Consider the following 16,828-nt stretch of genomic DNA (forward strand, 5'->3'; position numbering starts at 1 on the left):
ACTGTACTGTACCCTACTGTACTATACCCTATTCTATTGTACTGTGCTCTACTTAACTTTACCCTGCTCTATTGTACTATACTCTACTGAACTGTACCCTACTCTACTGTACTGTGCCCTACTCTATTACAGTGTGCTCTACTGAACTTTACCCTGCTCTATTGTACTGTACTCTACTTAATTATATTTTACTCTATTGTAGTGTGCTCTACTGAACTCTACCCTACTCTATAGCACTGTGCTCTACTGCACTGTACCCTACTACATTGTACTGAGCTCTACCGAACTGTACCCTGCTCCATTGTACTGTGCTCTACTGAACTGTACCCTACTCCATTGTATTGGGCTCTACTGTACTATACCCTACTCTATTGTACTGTACTCTACTGAACTGTACCCTACTCTACTGTACAGTGCTCTACTACCCTGCTCTATTGTATTGGTTATCTTATGCTTGTGTGCGGCTTCTCGGCCATGGAAACCCATATCATGAAGCTCCCGACGAACATTTATTGTGCTGAGTTTACTTTTGGAGGAAGTTTAGAACGCAGTAGTTAGTGTTTCAACCGAGGACAGACAATTTTTACGCGCTCCGCACTTCGGCACTTGACGGTCCCGTTCTGTGCGCTTGTGTGGCCTACCATATTGGAGCTGAGCCGTTGTTGCTCCTAGACGTTTCAACTTCACAATATCAGCACTTACAGTTGACCGGGTTAGCTCTAGCATGGCAGAAATTTGACAAACTGACGTTAGAAAAGTGGCATCCTATGACGGTGTCACGTTGAAAGTCACTGAGCTCTTCAGTAAGGCCATTCTACTGCCAATGTTTGTCTATGGAGATTGCATGGCTGTGTGCTTGATTTTATACACATGTCAGCAACAGGCGAGGCTGAAAAATCCAAATCCACTAATTTGAAAGGGTATGCACATACTTTTGCATATACAGTTTATATATCTAAAATAATAGTTACCGTACTACTTACTGAAGTCAGATCATGCTTTGGAAAGATTGTTGCTCTGACTGCATTTGTCTTCATATAACTGTTTCCACAGCTCTGCCCACGGCCTCAGTGAAGATCGTCACTCCACAGGGTCTCCTCTACCCTGGAGAGACAGTCACTCTGCAGTGTGACATATCAGACTACACAGACTGGACGTACCGCTGGTTCAGATACAGTGAAGAGCTTCCCATTCAGACCAGAAAAACCATCATCTCTCTCTCTGACCAGGCTGGTCAGTACCAGTGTGTTGGGACGAGGAGAGGTCGGCCCCAGAAGTCAGATCACAGCTCAGCTCTCCCCATCATCATCACTGGTGAGCTCACTGTTTGTCTTCAATCTGGGCTTTCTAAATTTAAAGCCAATGGGGGTTAATCTAATTGCATACACTGGAAATTCTAACTGGAGTCAACATATGTAAAATATACTTTTATCACAACGTTACAGCAACAGCTGAATTACCAGGCATGTATCCAGATGTTTTGTGCTTTATTTTCACAGCTCTTCCCAAAACTACTCTGACTGTAAAGCCAAACCCTGCATACACTGGAGAGACAGTCACTCTGACGTGTTCAGTAGGGTCTTACAGTAGCTGGAGCTATAAGTGGTACAAAGACAGGAATTATAATGTAGTGTCCCAGTCTGTCAAATACACTATAACAGGAGACACCCTCACCATCAGGAGAGCTGCTGAGTCTGACCAGGGTCAGTACTGGTGTGAAGGGAACAGAGTGTCTAGACCCACATCTTCACAACCAAGTGATCCTGTCACTCTCACTGTAAAAGGTGAGTTACTTTGTATTTTTGTCATGAAGATGGCCACTATATTTATACTGTGTCAGAAATCTTAGTTAAAGTATAGAGACAGTATTGGGACAGTATTGGTACAGTGTTGGGACAGTGTTGTTCTGTGAAGTCTCCAATCTCCAAAGCAATAACAAACATATTGTTAAAATAGTTTAGTACAGAGTCATTGTTTATACACCTATTTCTATTGAGAAGAGTCTGTCCTGTACACTGACTCCTAAACTTCATGTTTGAACATAAAGGAAAACATTTATATAGAGGTTTCATCTTTGTATCTGTGCCATTATGGTGTCTGTTACAACACGGGCAGCACATCTACATGTTAATGTTGCATGGTCCATGTTCTACCAACTGTGTTACAGAGGACCACCATGTGGGTAGTGGACACTTCAGGAAAAAGAGTAGAGTATTGAGATGAATAGCCAACAGGGGGTTCCAACCCTCCAAGACCCCAAACATTGACATCTATTTGAGCAAAACACTACTACAACTATATATTACTCTACTGAACTGCACCCTACTCTATTGTACTGTGCTCTACTGAACTGTACCCTACTCTATTTTACTGTGCTCTACTGAACTGTACCCTACTCTATTGTACTCCACTCTACTGAACTGAAACCCTACTCTATTGTACTGTGCTCTTTTGTACTGTACCCTACTCTACTGTACTACACTCTGCTGTACTGTACACTACTCTACTGTACCGTACCCTACTCTTTTGTACTGTGCTCTACTGACCTGTACCCTACTCTATTGTACTGTACCCTACTGTACTGTCCACTTCTCTATTGTACTGTACACTACTGAACTGTACCCTACTCTTTTGTACTGTACTCTACTGAACTGTACCCTACTGTACTCTACTGAACTGAAAGCCTACTCTTTTGTACTGTACCCTACTCTGCTGTACTGTACCCTACTCTACTGTACTTCACTCTGCTGTACTGTACCATACTCTACTGTACTCTAATTGAATGTTTTGCACTGTGCTCTACTGAACTGTACCCTACTCCATTGCACTGTACTCTACTGAACTGTACCCTACTCTATTTTACTGTGCTCTTCTGAACTGTTCCCTACTCTGTTGTACTGCACTCTACTGAACTGTACCTTTATCTACTGTACTCTACTGAACTGAAACCCTACTATATTGTACTGTGCTCTTTTGTACTGTACCCTACTCTACTGTACTACACTCTGCTGTACTGTACACTACTCTACTGTACTCTACTGTACTGTACCCTACACTTATGTACTGTGCTATTCTGACCTGTACCCTACTATTTTGTACTGTGCTCTACTGACCTGTACCCTACTCTTTTGTACTGTGCTCTACTGACCTGTACCCTACTCTATTGTACTGTACCCTACTCTAATGTACTGTAGTCTACTGTACTGTACCCTACTCTATTGTACTGTACCCTACTCTATTGTACTGTACTCTATTGTACTGTACCCTACTGTACTGTCCACTTCTCTATTGTACTGTACACTACTGAAATGTACCCTACTCTATTGTAGTGTGCGCTACTGAACTGTACCCTACTCTACTGAACTGTACCCTACTCCATTGTTCTCTACTCTAATGACTGAAACACTACTCTATTGTACTGTACTCTACTGAACTGTACCCTACTCTACTGTACTCTACTGAACTGAAAGCCTACTCTTTCTGTACTGTACCCTACTCTGCTGTACTGTACCCTACTCTACTGTACTTCACTCTGCTGTACTGTACCATACTCTGCTGTACTGTACCCTACTCTACTGTACACTAATTGAATGTTTTGCAGTGTGCTCTACTGAACTGTACCCTACTCTATTGCACTGTACTCTACTGAACTGTACCCTACTCTATTGTACTGTACTCTACTGAACTGTACCCTACTCTATTGTACTGTACTCTACTGTACTCTAGCTGAATGTATTGCTGTTAAAGGAATTTTATATCTCGATGATAATGATCAATAATCAATTCGCCTTGACTAATGCCCAAGGTTTGTAAGACAATGTGTTAAAATAATTAAGCAAGGACTCAGCTTTCTGCAAAAGGTTTCTGTAGCTTTATTCAGAGAACGTTCTGAGGTCAGGATAACAAAACAGTCATTATATAGTTCTTGCTAACTTACGCACATGCATTTACACACAATCCGTTGGTGACCTGCATCCCCCATAAACTTCTCACACTGTTTATCACTATCCAGAGCTCAGCCTGTTCTTTTCCCTCAAGGTTAAGAACTCTTTGAAGCTTTTACTCCCTTGACCATCTGTCCCTCTATCTCTCTATACTAATTGCATACACACATTTCTTTCCATCTCCAGTGGTTCCTGGACTTTCCGGAACTAATCAGACTAATCGATCCCTACATTGATCATTACATTGATTATTCATTAAACCTGCTGTATGACTAATAATTCATCATGGTTTATTGATTCATTTACATTTATTAGATAATTCTCTTATCAATTGCTCTGTGCTCTACTGTAGCCTATGTTTAGTAATTGGGATTGGGGCCTTCAATTGGAGGCAGCTGGTTATCGTTGCCTCTGATTGAAGGCCCTATAATTAGGAGTATGTTTGTTTTGGGAATTGTGGGAGGTTGTTTTGCACTGCTAGGGTTAGCCTGCAAACTGTTATGTTTTCGTCCGTTTGCTTGTTTTTGTGAAGTGTTTGTGGTTATTTAAAATAAACGTCAAAATGAGCACTCAACCCGCTGCGCCTTGGTCCAATTCATACGACGGACGTTACAAGTAAGGCCATTCTACTGCCAAGGTTTGTCTATGGAGATTGCATGGCTGTGTGCTTGATTTTATACACATGTCAGCAACGGGTGAGGCTGAAAAAGCCGTATCTACTAACTTGAAAGGGTATCCACATACTTTTGCATATATAGTTTATATGTCTAAATTAATAGTTACCGTACTACTTACTGAAGTCAGATCATACTTTGGAAAGATTGGTGCTCTGACTGCATTTGTCTTCATATAACTGTTTCCACAGCTCTGCCCACGGCCTTAGTGAAGATCGTCACTCCACAGGGTCTCCTCTACCCTGGAGAGACAGTCACTCTGCAGTGTGACATATCAGACTACACAGGCTGGACGTACCGCTGGTTCAGATACAACGAAGAGCTTCCCATTCAGACCAGAAAAACCATCATCTCTCTCTCTGACCAGGCTGGTCAGTACCAGTGTGTTGGGACGAGGAGAGGTCGGCCCCAGAAGTCAGATCACAGCTCAGCTCTCCCCATCATCATCACTGGTGAGCTCACTGTTTGTCTTCAATCTGAGCTTTCTAAATTTAAAGCCAATGGGGGTTAATCTAATTGCATACACTGGAAATTCTAACTGAATGGAGTCAACATATGTAAAATATACTTTTATCACAACGTTACAGCAACAGCTGAATTACCAGGCATGTATCCAGATGTTTTGTGCTTTATTTTCACAGCTCTTCCCAATACTACTCTGACTGTAAAGCCAAACCCTGCATACACTAGAGAGACAGTTACTCTGACATGTTCAGTAGGGTCTGACAGTAGCTGGAGCTATAAGTGGTACAAAGACAGCAATGATAATGTAGTATCCCAGTCTGGTTACAGTAACATTAGAGTCTCTCACACCATCAGTAGAGCTGCTGAGTCTGACCAGGGTCAGTACTGGTGTGAAGGGAGCAGAGTGTCTAGACCCACATCTTCACAACCTAGTAATGCTATTACTCTCACTGTAAAAGGTGAGTTACTTTGTATTTTTGTCATAAAGATGGCCACTATTTATATTGTGTCAGAAATCTTAGTTAAAGTATAGGGACAGTGTTGTTCTGTGAAGTCTCCAATCTCCAAAGCAATAACAAACATATTGTTAAAATAGTTTAGTACAGAGTAATTGTTTATACACATGCAGTATTTCTATTGAGAGGAGTATGTCCTGTACACTGACTCCTAAACTTCATGTTTGAACATAAAGGAAAACATTATTTATATAGAGGTTTCATCTTTGTATCTGTGCCATTATGGTGTCTGTTACAACACGGGCAGCACATCTACATGTTAATGTTACATGGTCCATGTTCTACCAACTGTGTTACAGAGGACCACCATGTGGGTAGTGGACACTTCAGGAAAAAGAGTAGAGTATTGAGATGAATAGCCAACAGGGGGCTCCAACCCTCTAAGAACCCAAACACTGACATCTATTTGACCAAAACACTACTACTATTCACTACTCTACTGTACTGTACCCTACTCTACTGTACTCTACTGTACTGTACCCTACTGTACTGTACCCTACCCTACTGAACTGTGCTCTACTGAACTGTACTCTACTGTACTGTACCCTATTCTGTTGTACTGTGCTCAACTGAACTGTACCCTACTCTATTGGACTCTACTCTACTGAACTGTACCCTACTCTATTGTACTGTGCTCTACTGAAGTGTACCCTACTCTATTGTACTGTACTCTACTGTACTCTAGTGGAATGTATTTTACTGTGTTCTACTGTATTGTGCTTTTCTGTACTGTACCCTAGTCTACTCTACTTTCCTGTACTTTACTGTGCTCTATTTTACTGTGTTCTACTGTACTCAAGTTTAATCTACTTGAGTTTCTTACGATTGAAGAAAGGGCCCATGGACTCGGGATCTAGTGGTCTTGGTCTTGGGACCACTCGGGATCTAGTGGTCTTGGTCTTTAACTTGTTATGGTCTCAATTCACTGGTTCTGGAAATTGGGACCAATGTTCTGGTCTTAAACTTGGTTTACAAACCATAGGCAACCCATGGACTTAGATAGACATTGTCTACCTGTATGTCCCATTATGGCATCTATGAGAGCATGGGCAGCTTCATTGAGGCCATCTCCATTTAGAAATCATCAACTGTCTTCTACTACTTCTATGAGTTGGCAAACAAATTGAAAGGGTGTACACTGCCACCTAGTGTGTGTGGACAGGTATAAAGTCAAGGTTGAGGATTTACTGCCACCTGCAGTTATGGAATGTTTACTCACGATTATAATTAATTGGGTATCCCCCCTGATGACCTGTATGGAATTCTGTGAACCTTTCGTAACCCATAGGAAGTCCAACCCAGTTGATACTTAAAAATTGTGAAAGTCCTCAATAGTGCTGCCCATGCTAAAACATGCTTTTGGGCACTAGAGTCCTCTATCTTTCTGAGGCAACCCAAGTGCTGAAAGACAATACTCTCTGATCATTGGCTGATAACTCCCAAACCATAGAAATCCCCACCCAGTTGACTTCTTTAAATGGTGGAAGTCATCAATGGCAATGTTTATAGCAAAATTCGTTTTATACATCTAGCTTTCGCTATTTTTGAGATCTTACATCGAAACACCTGCTCTTTTGCCAAAATAATGATAGGAAAAGTGATAATTAAACATCTAACAACATAAGTAATTAGATGCATAAGTAATTAAATCAATCAACAAGTTCCTGATTAATACAATCAACATTGAACATTTTACAAAGAACAATAGAGATTATATTTCTCAAATTCAATTTAAAGGTTTTGAAAGTTGGTTAAAAATCATGTTTTTACTGTTTAGTTAATTTGGTATGCAAATACAGTTTCTAAAATGAATCTGTAATAGGTTAATCAAAATGACCACTACTGTTCATGGTGATCCTTTATTGCTTCTATTTCACTATGTTTCTGTAGTGACCAGTTTAGTGTGGTGGTAAGGAATTCAGGTATGCAATAGAAACAAAGTGTGTGAGAAGCATATATGTCTATCTGACAGATGTTGGAAGACGTGTGTTGAAAGTTGGGCAAAATAGGATACAAATTAGAAAACAAATGTAAAGCCCCAATGTGCACCACTTCTGTAGAATGATCCATAAACAAATTATAGTTTTAACATTGTTTTGAGGCTTTACATTGTTTACAAACATTGGAGTAAAACCAGATTATATTCTTCAAGAATCAATACCGGTATACATTATCATTCATTTATAAGTCCAAAAATGGATGTAGCAACTAACTATTCTAGCTTTAAATTCAACATACAATGGGGCAAAAAAGTATTTAGTCAGCCACCAATTGTGCAAGTTCTCCCACTTAAAAAGATGAGAAAGGCCTGTAATTTTCATCATAGGTACACTTCAACTATGACAGAGAAAATGAGAAGAAAAATCCAGAAAATCACATTGTAGGATTTTTAATGAATTTATTTGCAAATGATGGTGGAAAATAAGTATTTGTTCAATAACAAAAGTTTATCTCAATACTTTGCCAACAAAGGGTATATAACAATGACACAGGTCAAACGTTTTCTGTAAGTCTTCACAAGGTTTTCACACACTGTTGCTGGTATTTTGGCCCATTCCTCCGTGCAGATCTCCTCTAGAGCAGTGATATTTTGGGGCTGGGCAACACGGACTTTCAACTCCCTGCAAAGATCTTCTATGGGGTTGAGATCTGGAGACTGGCTAGGCCACTCCAGGACCTTGAAATGCTTCTTACGAAGCCACTCCTTCGTTGCCTGGGCGGTGTGTTTGGGATCATTGTCATGCTGAAAGACCCAGCCACGTTTCATCTTCAATGCCCTTGCTGATGGAAAGAGGTTTTCACTCAAAATCTCACGATACATGGCACCATTCTTTCCTTTACACGGATCAGTCGTCCTGGTCCATTTGCAGAAAAACAGCCCCAAAGCATGATGTTTCCACCCCCATGCTTCACAGTAGGTATGGTGTTCTTTGGATGCAACTCAGCATTGTTTGTCCTCCAAACACGACGAGTTGAGTTTTTACCAAAAAGTTATATTTTGGTTTCATCTAACCATATGTCAGTCTCCCAATCCTCTTCTGGATCATCCAAATGCTCTCTAGCAAACTTCAGACGGGCCTGGACATGTACTGGCTTAAGCAGGGGGACACGTCTGGCACTGCAGGATTTGAGTCCCTGGCGGCGTAGTGTGTTACTGATGGTAGGCTTTGTTACTTTGGTCCCAGCTCTCTGCAGGTCATTCACTAGGTCCCCCCGTGTGGTTCTGGGATTTTTGCTCACTGTTCTTGTGATCATTTTGACCCCACGGGGTGAGATCTTGCGTGGAGCCCCAGATCGAGGGAGATTATCAGTGGTCTTGTATGTCTTCCATTTCCTAATAATTGCTCCCACAGTTGATTTCTTCAAACCAAGCTGCTTACCTATTGCAGATTCAGTCTTCCCAGCCTGGTGCAGGTCTACAATTTTGTTTCTGGTGTCCTTTGACAGCTCTTTGGTCTTGGCCATAGTGAAGTTTGGAGTGTGACTGTTTGAGGTTGTGGACAGGTGTCTTTTATACTGATAACAAGTTCAAACAGGTGCCATTAATACAGGTAACGAGTGGAGGACAGAGGAGCCTCTTAAAGAAGTTACAGGTCTGTGAGAGCCAGAAATCTTGCTTGTTTGTAGGTGACCAAATACTTATTTTCCACCATAATTTGCAAATAAATTCATAAAAAATCCTACAATGTGATTTCTGGATTTTTTTTTCTCATTTTGTCTGTCATAGTTGACGTGTACCTATGATGAAAATTACAGGCCTCTCTCATCTTTTTAAGTGGGAGAACTTGCACAATTGTTGGCTGACTAAATACTTTTTTGCTCCACTGTACACCTATAATGAACTTTCTGACCGGGAGACCTTGTTTTCGTTCAAACACTGAAAATAGAAAATGGAGTCTTCACATGCACCCGTGTCATTGTTCTCAGAACGACCACTTTCCAAAACCCCTACTGTTTTTCGCCCAGGGACTGCAGAGATCTCATTCCACATTCTGGCGCCTTATGGGAGCCTTAGAAAATGTCACGTTACAGCAGAGATCCTCTATTTTCGATAAAGAGGCTATAGAAGGACAAGAAATGGTCAGACAGGGCACTTTCCATATAGAATCTTCTCAGGTTTTGGCCTGCCATATGAGTTCTGTTATACTCAGACACCATTCAAACAGTTTTAGAAACTTTAGGGTGTTTTCTATCCAAATCAAATAATTATATGCATATTCTAGTTTCTGGGCAGGAGTAATAACCAGATTAAATCGGGTATGTTTTTTTTATCCGGCCGTGAAAATACTGCCCCATATCCTAAACAGGTTAAGACACTCCCCTTTCTCTCCAATCCTTACATTTTATGGCTCTACAGGAAGCTAATAAAGAGGGTAACAGGATTCCAAACATTTATTACTCTCTTAAGAGAATCTGTCCTCACCTCCTGACCTCAACCCCTCTCATCTAATACGCAGATGTCCATCTGTCTCCCCTGTATCAACACATCTCTCTCCTCTCCTCCATCAAACACCTTCCAAAGCCTTCCTCTTTCTTCTGAGAACCATTAAATGCTAACATAACCCAGTCTCTTTCATTTCCTATCATTCATTTAATATCTCAATGTTCAAAGTTTAGCCGATCCCAACACCGCTAAATCGATGGAAATTTCTAAGGTTTCCATATGTTTTGATATTCAGTGCTCTTTTCTCTAAGCTCTGCCTGAAACTACAGTGACCGTAAATCCAAACCCTGTGTACCCCGGAGAAACAGTCACTCTGACGTGTTCAGCTGGGTCTTACAGTGACTGGAGCTATAAATGGTACAAAGACAACAGTGAGATTAGCTTGTCCCAGTATAAATACCTTAATACTAGATCCACCATCAGTAGAGTTACTGAGTCTGACCAGGGTCTCTACTGGTGTCAGGGAGAGAGAAGATCCAGACCCACATCTTCATCCATCAGTGATGCTGTCACTGTTACTGTGAATAGTGACAACTTTAGTTGTTGTTGTTGTTATCTTATCACTCAAACCCATTGAAATACCAACAGATTATCAGCCAAAGACCACACTGACTTCAGACAAAGAGAACATATTCACAGGAGACAGTGTGACACTGAGCTGTACTGTAGAGTCTTCTGGATGGAAGTTTTACTGGTACAGACACAGACCAGACTCTACACCAGTAACCACAACCTCTGAATACTCCTGCACACTCAGCTGGGTCAGTGTCTCTGATGGAGGACAGTACTGGTGCAGAGCTGGGAGAGGAGACCCAGTCTACTACACCCTGTACAGTGACCCAGTCCAGATAAACATTGCTGGTGAGTCTAAAACAGTTTCATGATAAATTGCTGATATTTTTTTAGTCAGGGGAGTACAGTAATGCTGTCAATATCACCGTGGATTTTCTTCCCACTGTACAACATGAACTTTATTTTTTACAGGTACGTATGATATGATTTTAAATTCTGTAACTGAATGACTGCATCTCATAAAACACCCCGCCACCCCCAAAGATCTGAACTAACAGTCACACTTGATTTTTCTCCCGCTGTTAGCACCAGCTTTCCTTATAAATACTTTACTGAAGAAAAATGTACTTACTAATTTATGACTGATAAATGTGGTTGTCCCACCTAGTTATCTGAAGATAAATGCACTAACTGTAAGTCACTCTGGATAAGAGCATCTGCTAAATGACTAAAATGTCAAATGTACAAGCTCATAAGATGTTGATGTATTGTGAGTGACGATTCCAGATTAACAGTATTATTTATATATTATGTTATACAGCTGGTGATGTGATCCTGGAGAGCCCTTTCCATCCCGTGACTGAAGGAGACTCTGTGACTCTGACCTGTTGTCACGTTTGTTGGAATAATCGGACCAAGGCGCAGCGTGAGTAGCGTTCCACATAATTTATTAGAAAGTGAAACGTTTAGAAAAATACAAAACAAATAAAGAATAAACGAACCGTGACTACAAAGCAACTACACATAAACAATATCCCCAAAACCCCTAAGTGAAAAACAAGCTACTTAAGTATGATCCCCAATTAGAGACGATTACCAGCTGCCTCTAATTGGGAATCATACCAATCACCAAACATAGAAAAACTAAACTAGAACCCCACACAGAAAATAAGAACTAGAAAACCCTCTGTCACGCCCTGACCTACTCTACCATAGAAAATAAAAGCTTTCTATGGTCAGGACGTGACACCTGTACATTTAGATATCAGGAAATAAATCCAAACCCCATGGCTGATTTCTACAAAGATGGAGTACTCATCAAGAATGAGACCACAGGAGAGATGACCATCCCTACAGTATCGAAGTCAGATGAAGGATTCTATAAGTGTAAATCTGGTCAAGGAGAATCACCAGAGACCTGGGTGACAGTGAGAGGTCAGAAGAGCAGTGTGTGTGCATGTGAAAAGAGCAGTGTTTGTGTTCAAGTGTCTTGATGGTAAAACAAGTGTTTTTCTAGTCCCTCCAGGTTCCGTTGTCTCCATCTCTCTGCCCAGGCTGCTGTGTGGTCTACTGGTGGTGTCTCCATTTCTACTGGTGTCCATCGTGCTGATGGTGAAATGCTGCAGGGCTCGAGGTGAGAACTTTCTTTCAGTGTGTTTACAATCAGCTTATCCAGCTTGATTATCTCCTTCTTTATGTCATGCTCTCTGATGGGTTACATTGTATAGATGTGTACAGTTGAAAGAGCAGTTGGATCAGTTTAACTCTAGTGCTACTTTCCATCCATTATATTCCTGTAGGTTTGTGTTCAACAGTCACATCTCCTCAAGACCAGATACCATGTGATGATGTCATTGAACAGAATGAATCATCAGTGTGATAATTACAGTATGAACTGTAAGCTGAACAACCACTTTTATGATTAAGGTTTTACCATTGATATATGATAGTGTTTACTGAGTTTAATATCACTGAATGGAATTTCAGAAATGCTGAATATTATGAGTTTCTAAGTTGACGTTCTCAGCTTTTGCTGGCTTGTATGCTTTCCTTTGTATTGTTGATGTTGATTTTTCATGAAATATTACACTTACCTGTCTTTATTTCAGTTTGTTAATAAAACGAGTGTGGTGCCTGTTTTTGTTCAAAAGTAGCATTTTTTTGTGTGTTGTATTTTACATAATGTCATGCTTTTTACATGCGGGTGGGAATAGAGTATTCAGTATGTGAAACTTCTCCGTTTTTAATTTGATTTTAAAATACTAAATATGTGTTTATTCTTGATTGGCCGACCTGCTCTAACAGTTGAGTTGGAACACGTAGCTATAGTTTGTTATTAAAAATGTATATTTACATAATGTAGCTGTAATGCTTATTTTTATATTAAAGGAAGACTCAGCGAAATGGCGTTGCCACAAGTAACATCGCAGATATTGAAAGTACTGTACATAAAGTACTGTACCTGCGCATATGCACGGGTTCACTTCACGCTGTTCACAGTGTGGTAGCCACAGGATCTAAACAGCAGAGAAGTTGAGCCTCAAGCTTCAACATTCTTAGTTGTTGTGGAAATGTAACCACTATTTATTTATTTTCTGCATCTGTCATATCACTGAGTCTACCTTTAAAATTAACTTACTTATGACTTATTTTGAAATACTGTCTACTAAATTTATTGTAAAAAAATGTATGTTTTACAGCAGATATACATTTTTAACATGTAAGTGCTGGAAAATAATTTCAGTAGTTGTTAAAGGAGCCAGGTGAATGTTCCACTGTGGAACTTAAAATGGAGAAGATGTGATGTATTTTGTGTTCATTCTCATATATCTAATAATAAGTGGTGATTTCCCACATCATTGTATTGCTTTGAAATAACTTGATTTAACCTGTTGAGGACAGACATTCCGCTAGCGGAACCCCTAGCCAACAGCCAATGGCATCGCACGGCGCGAAATACAAAACCAACTAAAATACCACAATTCAATTTTCTCAAACAATCAACTATTTTACACCATTTTAAAGATAACTCTCATTAATCTAACCACATTGTCCGATTTCAAAAAGGCTTTACAGCGAAAGCGAAACATTAGATTGTTAGGAGAGTACATAGACACAAATAATCACACAGCCATTTTCCAAGCAAGCATATATGTCACATAAACCAAAACTGCAGCACTAACCTTTGATGATCTTCATCAGATGACACTCCTAGGACATTATGTTATACAATACATGCATGTTTTGTTCAATCAAGTTCATATTTATATAAAAAAACAGCTTTTTACATTAGCATGTGATGTTCAGAACTAGCATACCCACCGAAAACTTCCGGTGAATTTACTAAATTACTCATGATAAATGTTGACAAAATACATAACAATTATTTTAAGAATTATAGATACTGAACTCCTTTATGCAATCGCTATGTCCGATTTTAAAATAGCTTTTCGGCGAAAGCACATTTTGCAATATTCTGAGTACATAGCTCGGCCATCACGGCTAGCTATTTTGACATCCGCCAACTTCGGGGTCACCTAAACTCAGAATTACTATTAGAAAAATTGGATTACCTTTGCTGTTGTTCATCAGAATGCACTCCCAGGACTTCTACTTCAACAACAAATGTTGTTTTGGTTCCAAATAATCCATAGTTATATCCAAATACCTCCGTTTTGTTCGTGCGTTAAGGTCACTATCCGAAGGGTAACGCGCGAGTGCATTTCGTGACAAAAAAATTCTAAATATTCCATTATCATACTTAGAAGCATGTCAAACGCTGTTTAAAATCTATTTTTATGCTATTTTCTAAAATAGCGATAATATTCCAACTGGACAACGTTGTATTCATTCAAAGAGAGAAAGAAAAACATGGCGAGTTCTCGTGACCGCGCATCTCCAGTCTCACTGTCCCCAGGCTGACCACTTACAAACTCTGCTCCTATACTTTGCCCAGAGACAGCAGACACCCCATTCTAATTTCTGGCGGCTTTAGAGAGCCAATGGAAGCCTTAGAAAGTGTCACGTTACAGCACAGATGCTGTAATGTCGATAGAGATGCAACAGAAGGACAACAAATTGGCAGACAGGGCACTTCCTGTATGGAATCTTCTCAGGTTTTGGCCTGCCATATGAGTTCTATTATACTCACAGACACCATTCAAACAGTTTTAGAAACTTTAGTGTTTTCTATCCAAATCTACTAACTATATGCATATTCTAGTTTCTGGGCAGGAGTAGTAACCAGATTAAATCGGGTACGTTTTTTATCCGGCCGTGAAAATACTGCCCCCTGTCCCAAAGTTAAGGACATATTCATTTTACTCTCTGTATTTCTGAGTTAAGACCTATGTATTTACATCTTAAACATTTCTATACATTTTTATTATGTAAAGCAACACTTTCTAACTAAATCTCTATGCACCATAGTGCTCTCAGTCTTCTGTAAACCACATTCAGATTGACTTGTACTGATATGAACCCATACAGAAGTGTTCCATGTCTGTACTATTATGATGAGATGGAGAGAGGAAGGAATAAGAGGGCAGACCCAGTAGACTGAGGGCTTATGCTGTTGCTATGTGACCAATGACCATATTAGTTTCTATATTGTGATCCACTAGAATGTGGAGTAGTTACAGGCCTGTCCCTGAAGGTGGCGATAAGAAATCCATGATGTTTACCAGGCTATACCCACTAAAGGTGAAGTCTGACTGCTTTTCCCCTGTAACCTTTCTCTCTCTATTTATGTTTGCTCCTTCACATGTTGTACGTGTGTCACACACTCTACACTCTACAAAAATACACTTTCATATATTTGGAGTTAAATTGTTGGAAAAAATGGGAAAATGCTAAAATGTTTGGATTCATGTATTCAGCACAACAATGCAAATATGTGAATAAAAATTCAACTTAACACTTTATCCTGGAAACCCAGTTACAGCTTTGTAACACCTCCCATCTTTGGTCTGTGGTAATGAACACCCGACAGCTATTCCTCTGATGTACACACACACATACATACAGTACACACAAACCACACACACATGCACACACAAACCACACACCTACACACAAACCACACACCTACACACAAACCACACACCTACACAAACACATCACACACACATACACGTGCACACTTCGTGATGAATTAGACTGATCACATAAACAAACAAATTAAAACACAAGCATAAATAACCCATCAAAGTCATACTGTTCTATCTATCTATCTATCTATCTATCTATCTATCTATCTATCTATCTATCTATCTATCTATCTATCTATCTATCTATCTATCTATCTATCTATCTATCTATCTATCTATCTATCTATCTATCTATCTATCTATCTATCTATCTATCTATCTATCTATCTATCTATCTATCTATCTATCTATCTATACAAATGTAACAAACTTCTCCACATTCTTAAATCAAACCACAAGCTCTCAACTCATCTCAGGTCTCTTTTCTCGTTCCATCCTCCTTTCTTCCAATAATGAGGAATAACCAGTGAGGCAATGTAGCTAACCATAAGCAGAAGTTTGTCAAAAAATAAACACGGCTTTAACCGCTACCCTGTTTTTTCCCTGCAGTCTTTGTACATTCTGTAGAATTCTTCTCTCTCTATTTCTCTGTGTGTCGGTAAAGAGACGTGAACTGATCCATCTGCCGTCATATAGGAAGTAGAGGGGTTTGTCAGAAGAACTGTAGTTCAGAGATCATCGTCAGGACAGAATGGAGCACACCTTGCTCTGTGTGTTACTATGTAAGTACTGAGTTAGTGTGTTTGTGTATGAACACTAATTACCTGATTTACTAAGCCTTTGATGGAAAAAAGGAATAAGACAATCACGCAAATTAAGACAGTTAAATGTTTTAGCTTTTTAGTGTGTTTTATACCTTATTGATATAACAGTGCAAATACTTATTAGTAAATTACACTAAAGTTGGATAGCAGCAAATATGGTGTAGGTCTAAAGATGTAGGATCTTAATTTTATCACTCTTTTGTTGCTAAGAATTGTCGTTAACCACAGGAACTGTGCCTCCATTGTTATAACCACTTGACATTCGGCACATTTTTAAGGATGCTGTTCAGTTGTTTTAAAAATGTCTGTTGTCTGTTTTTGCAGCTCTGCCCAAAGCTACACTGACTGTAAAGCCAATCCCTGTGTTCCCTGGAGAGACAGTTACTCTGACATGTTCAGTAGGGTCTGACAGTAGCTGGAACTTTCAGTGGTACAAAGACAGGAATTATAATGTAGTGTCC

General features: G+C 39.8%; 1 protein-coding gene across 1 annotated transcript in view; it reads left to right on the top strand.

The window, feature by feature from the left end:
• Positions 1-16,828, top strand: part of LOC106596013 (basement membrane-specific heparan sulfate proteoglycan core protein) — a 221,626-nt gene that overhangs the window by 41,793 nt on the left and 163,005 nt on the right. The window contains exons 7-8 of the mRNA XM_045700624.1: positions 1,054-1,314; positions 1,500-1,784. Coding sequence (XP_045556580.1) covers positions 1,054-1,314; positions 1,500-1,784 — 546 coding nt within the window. The remainder of the gene's footprint in view (positions 1-1,053; positions 1,315-1,499; positions 1,785-16,828) is intronic.

The sequence above is a fragment of the Salmo salar genome, chromosome ssa18 (assembly GCF_905237065.1).
Source record: "Salmo salar chromosome ssa18, Ssal_v3.1, whole genome shotgun sequence".
Lineage (NCBI taxonomy): Eukaryota > Metazoa > Chordata > Actinopteri > Salmoniformes > Salmonidae > Salmo > Salmo salar.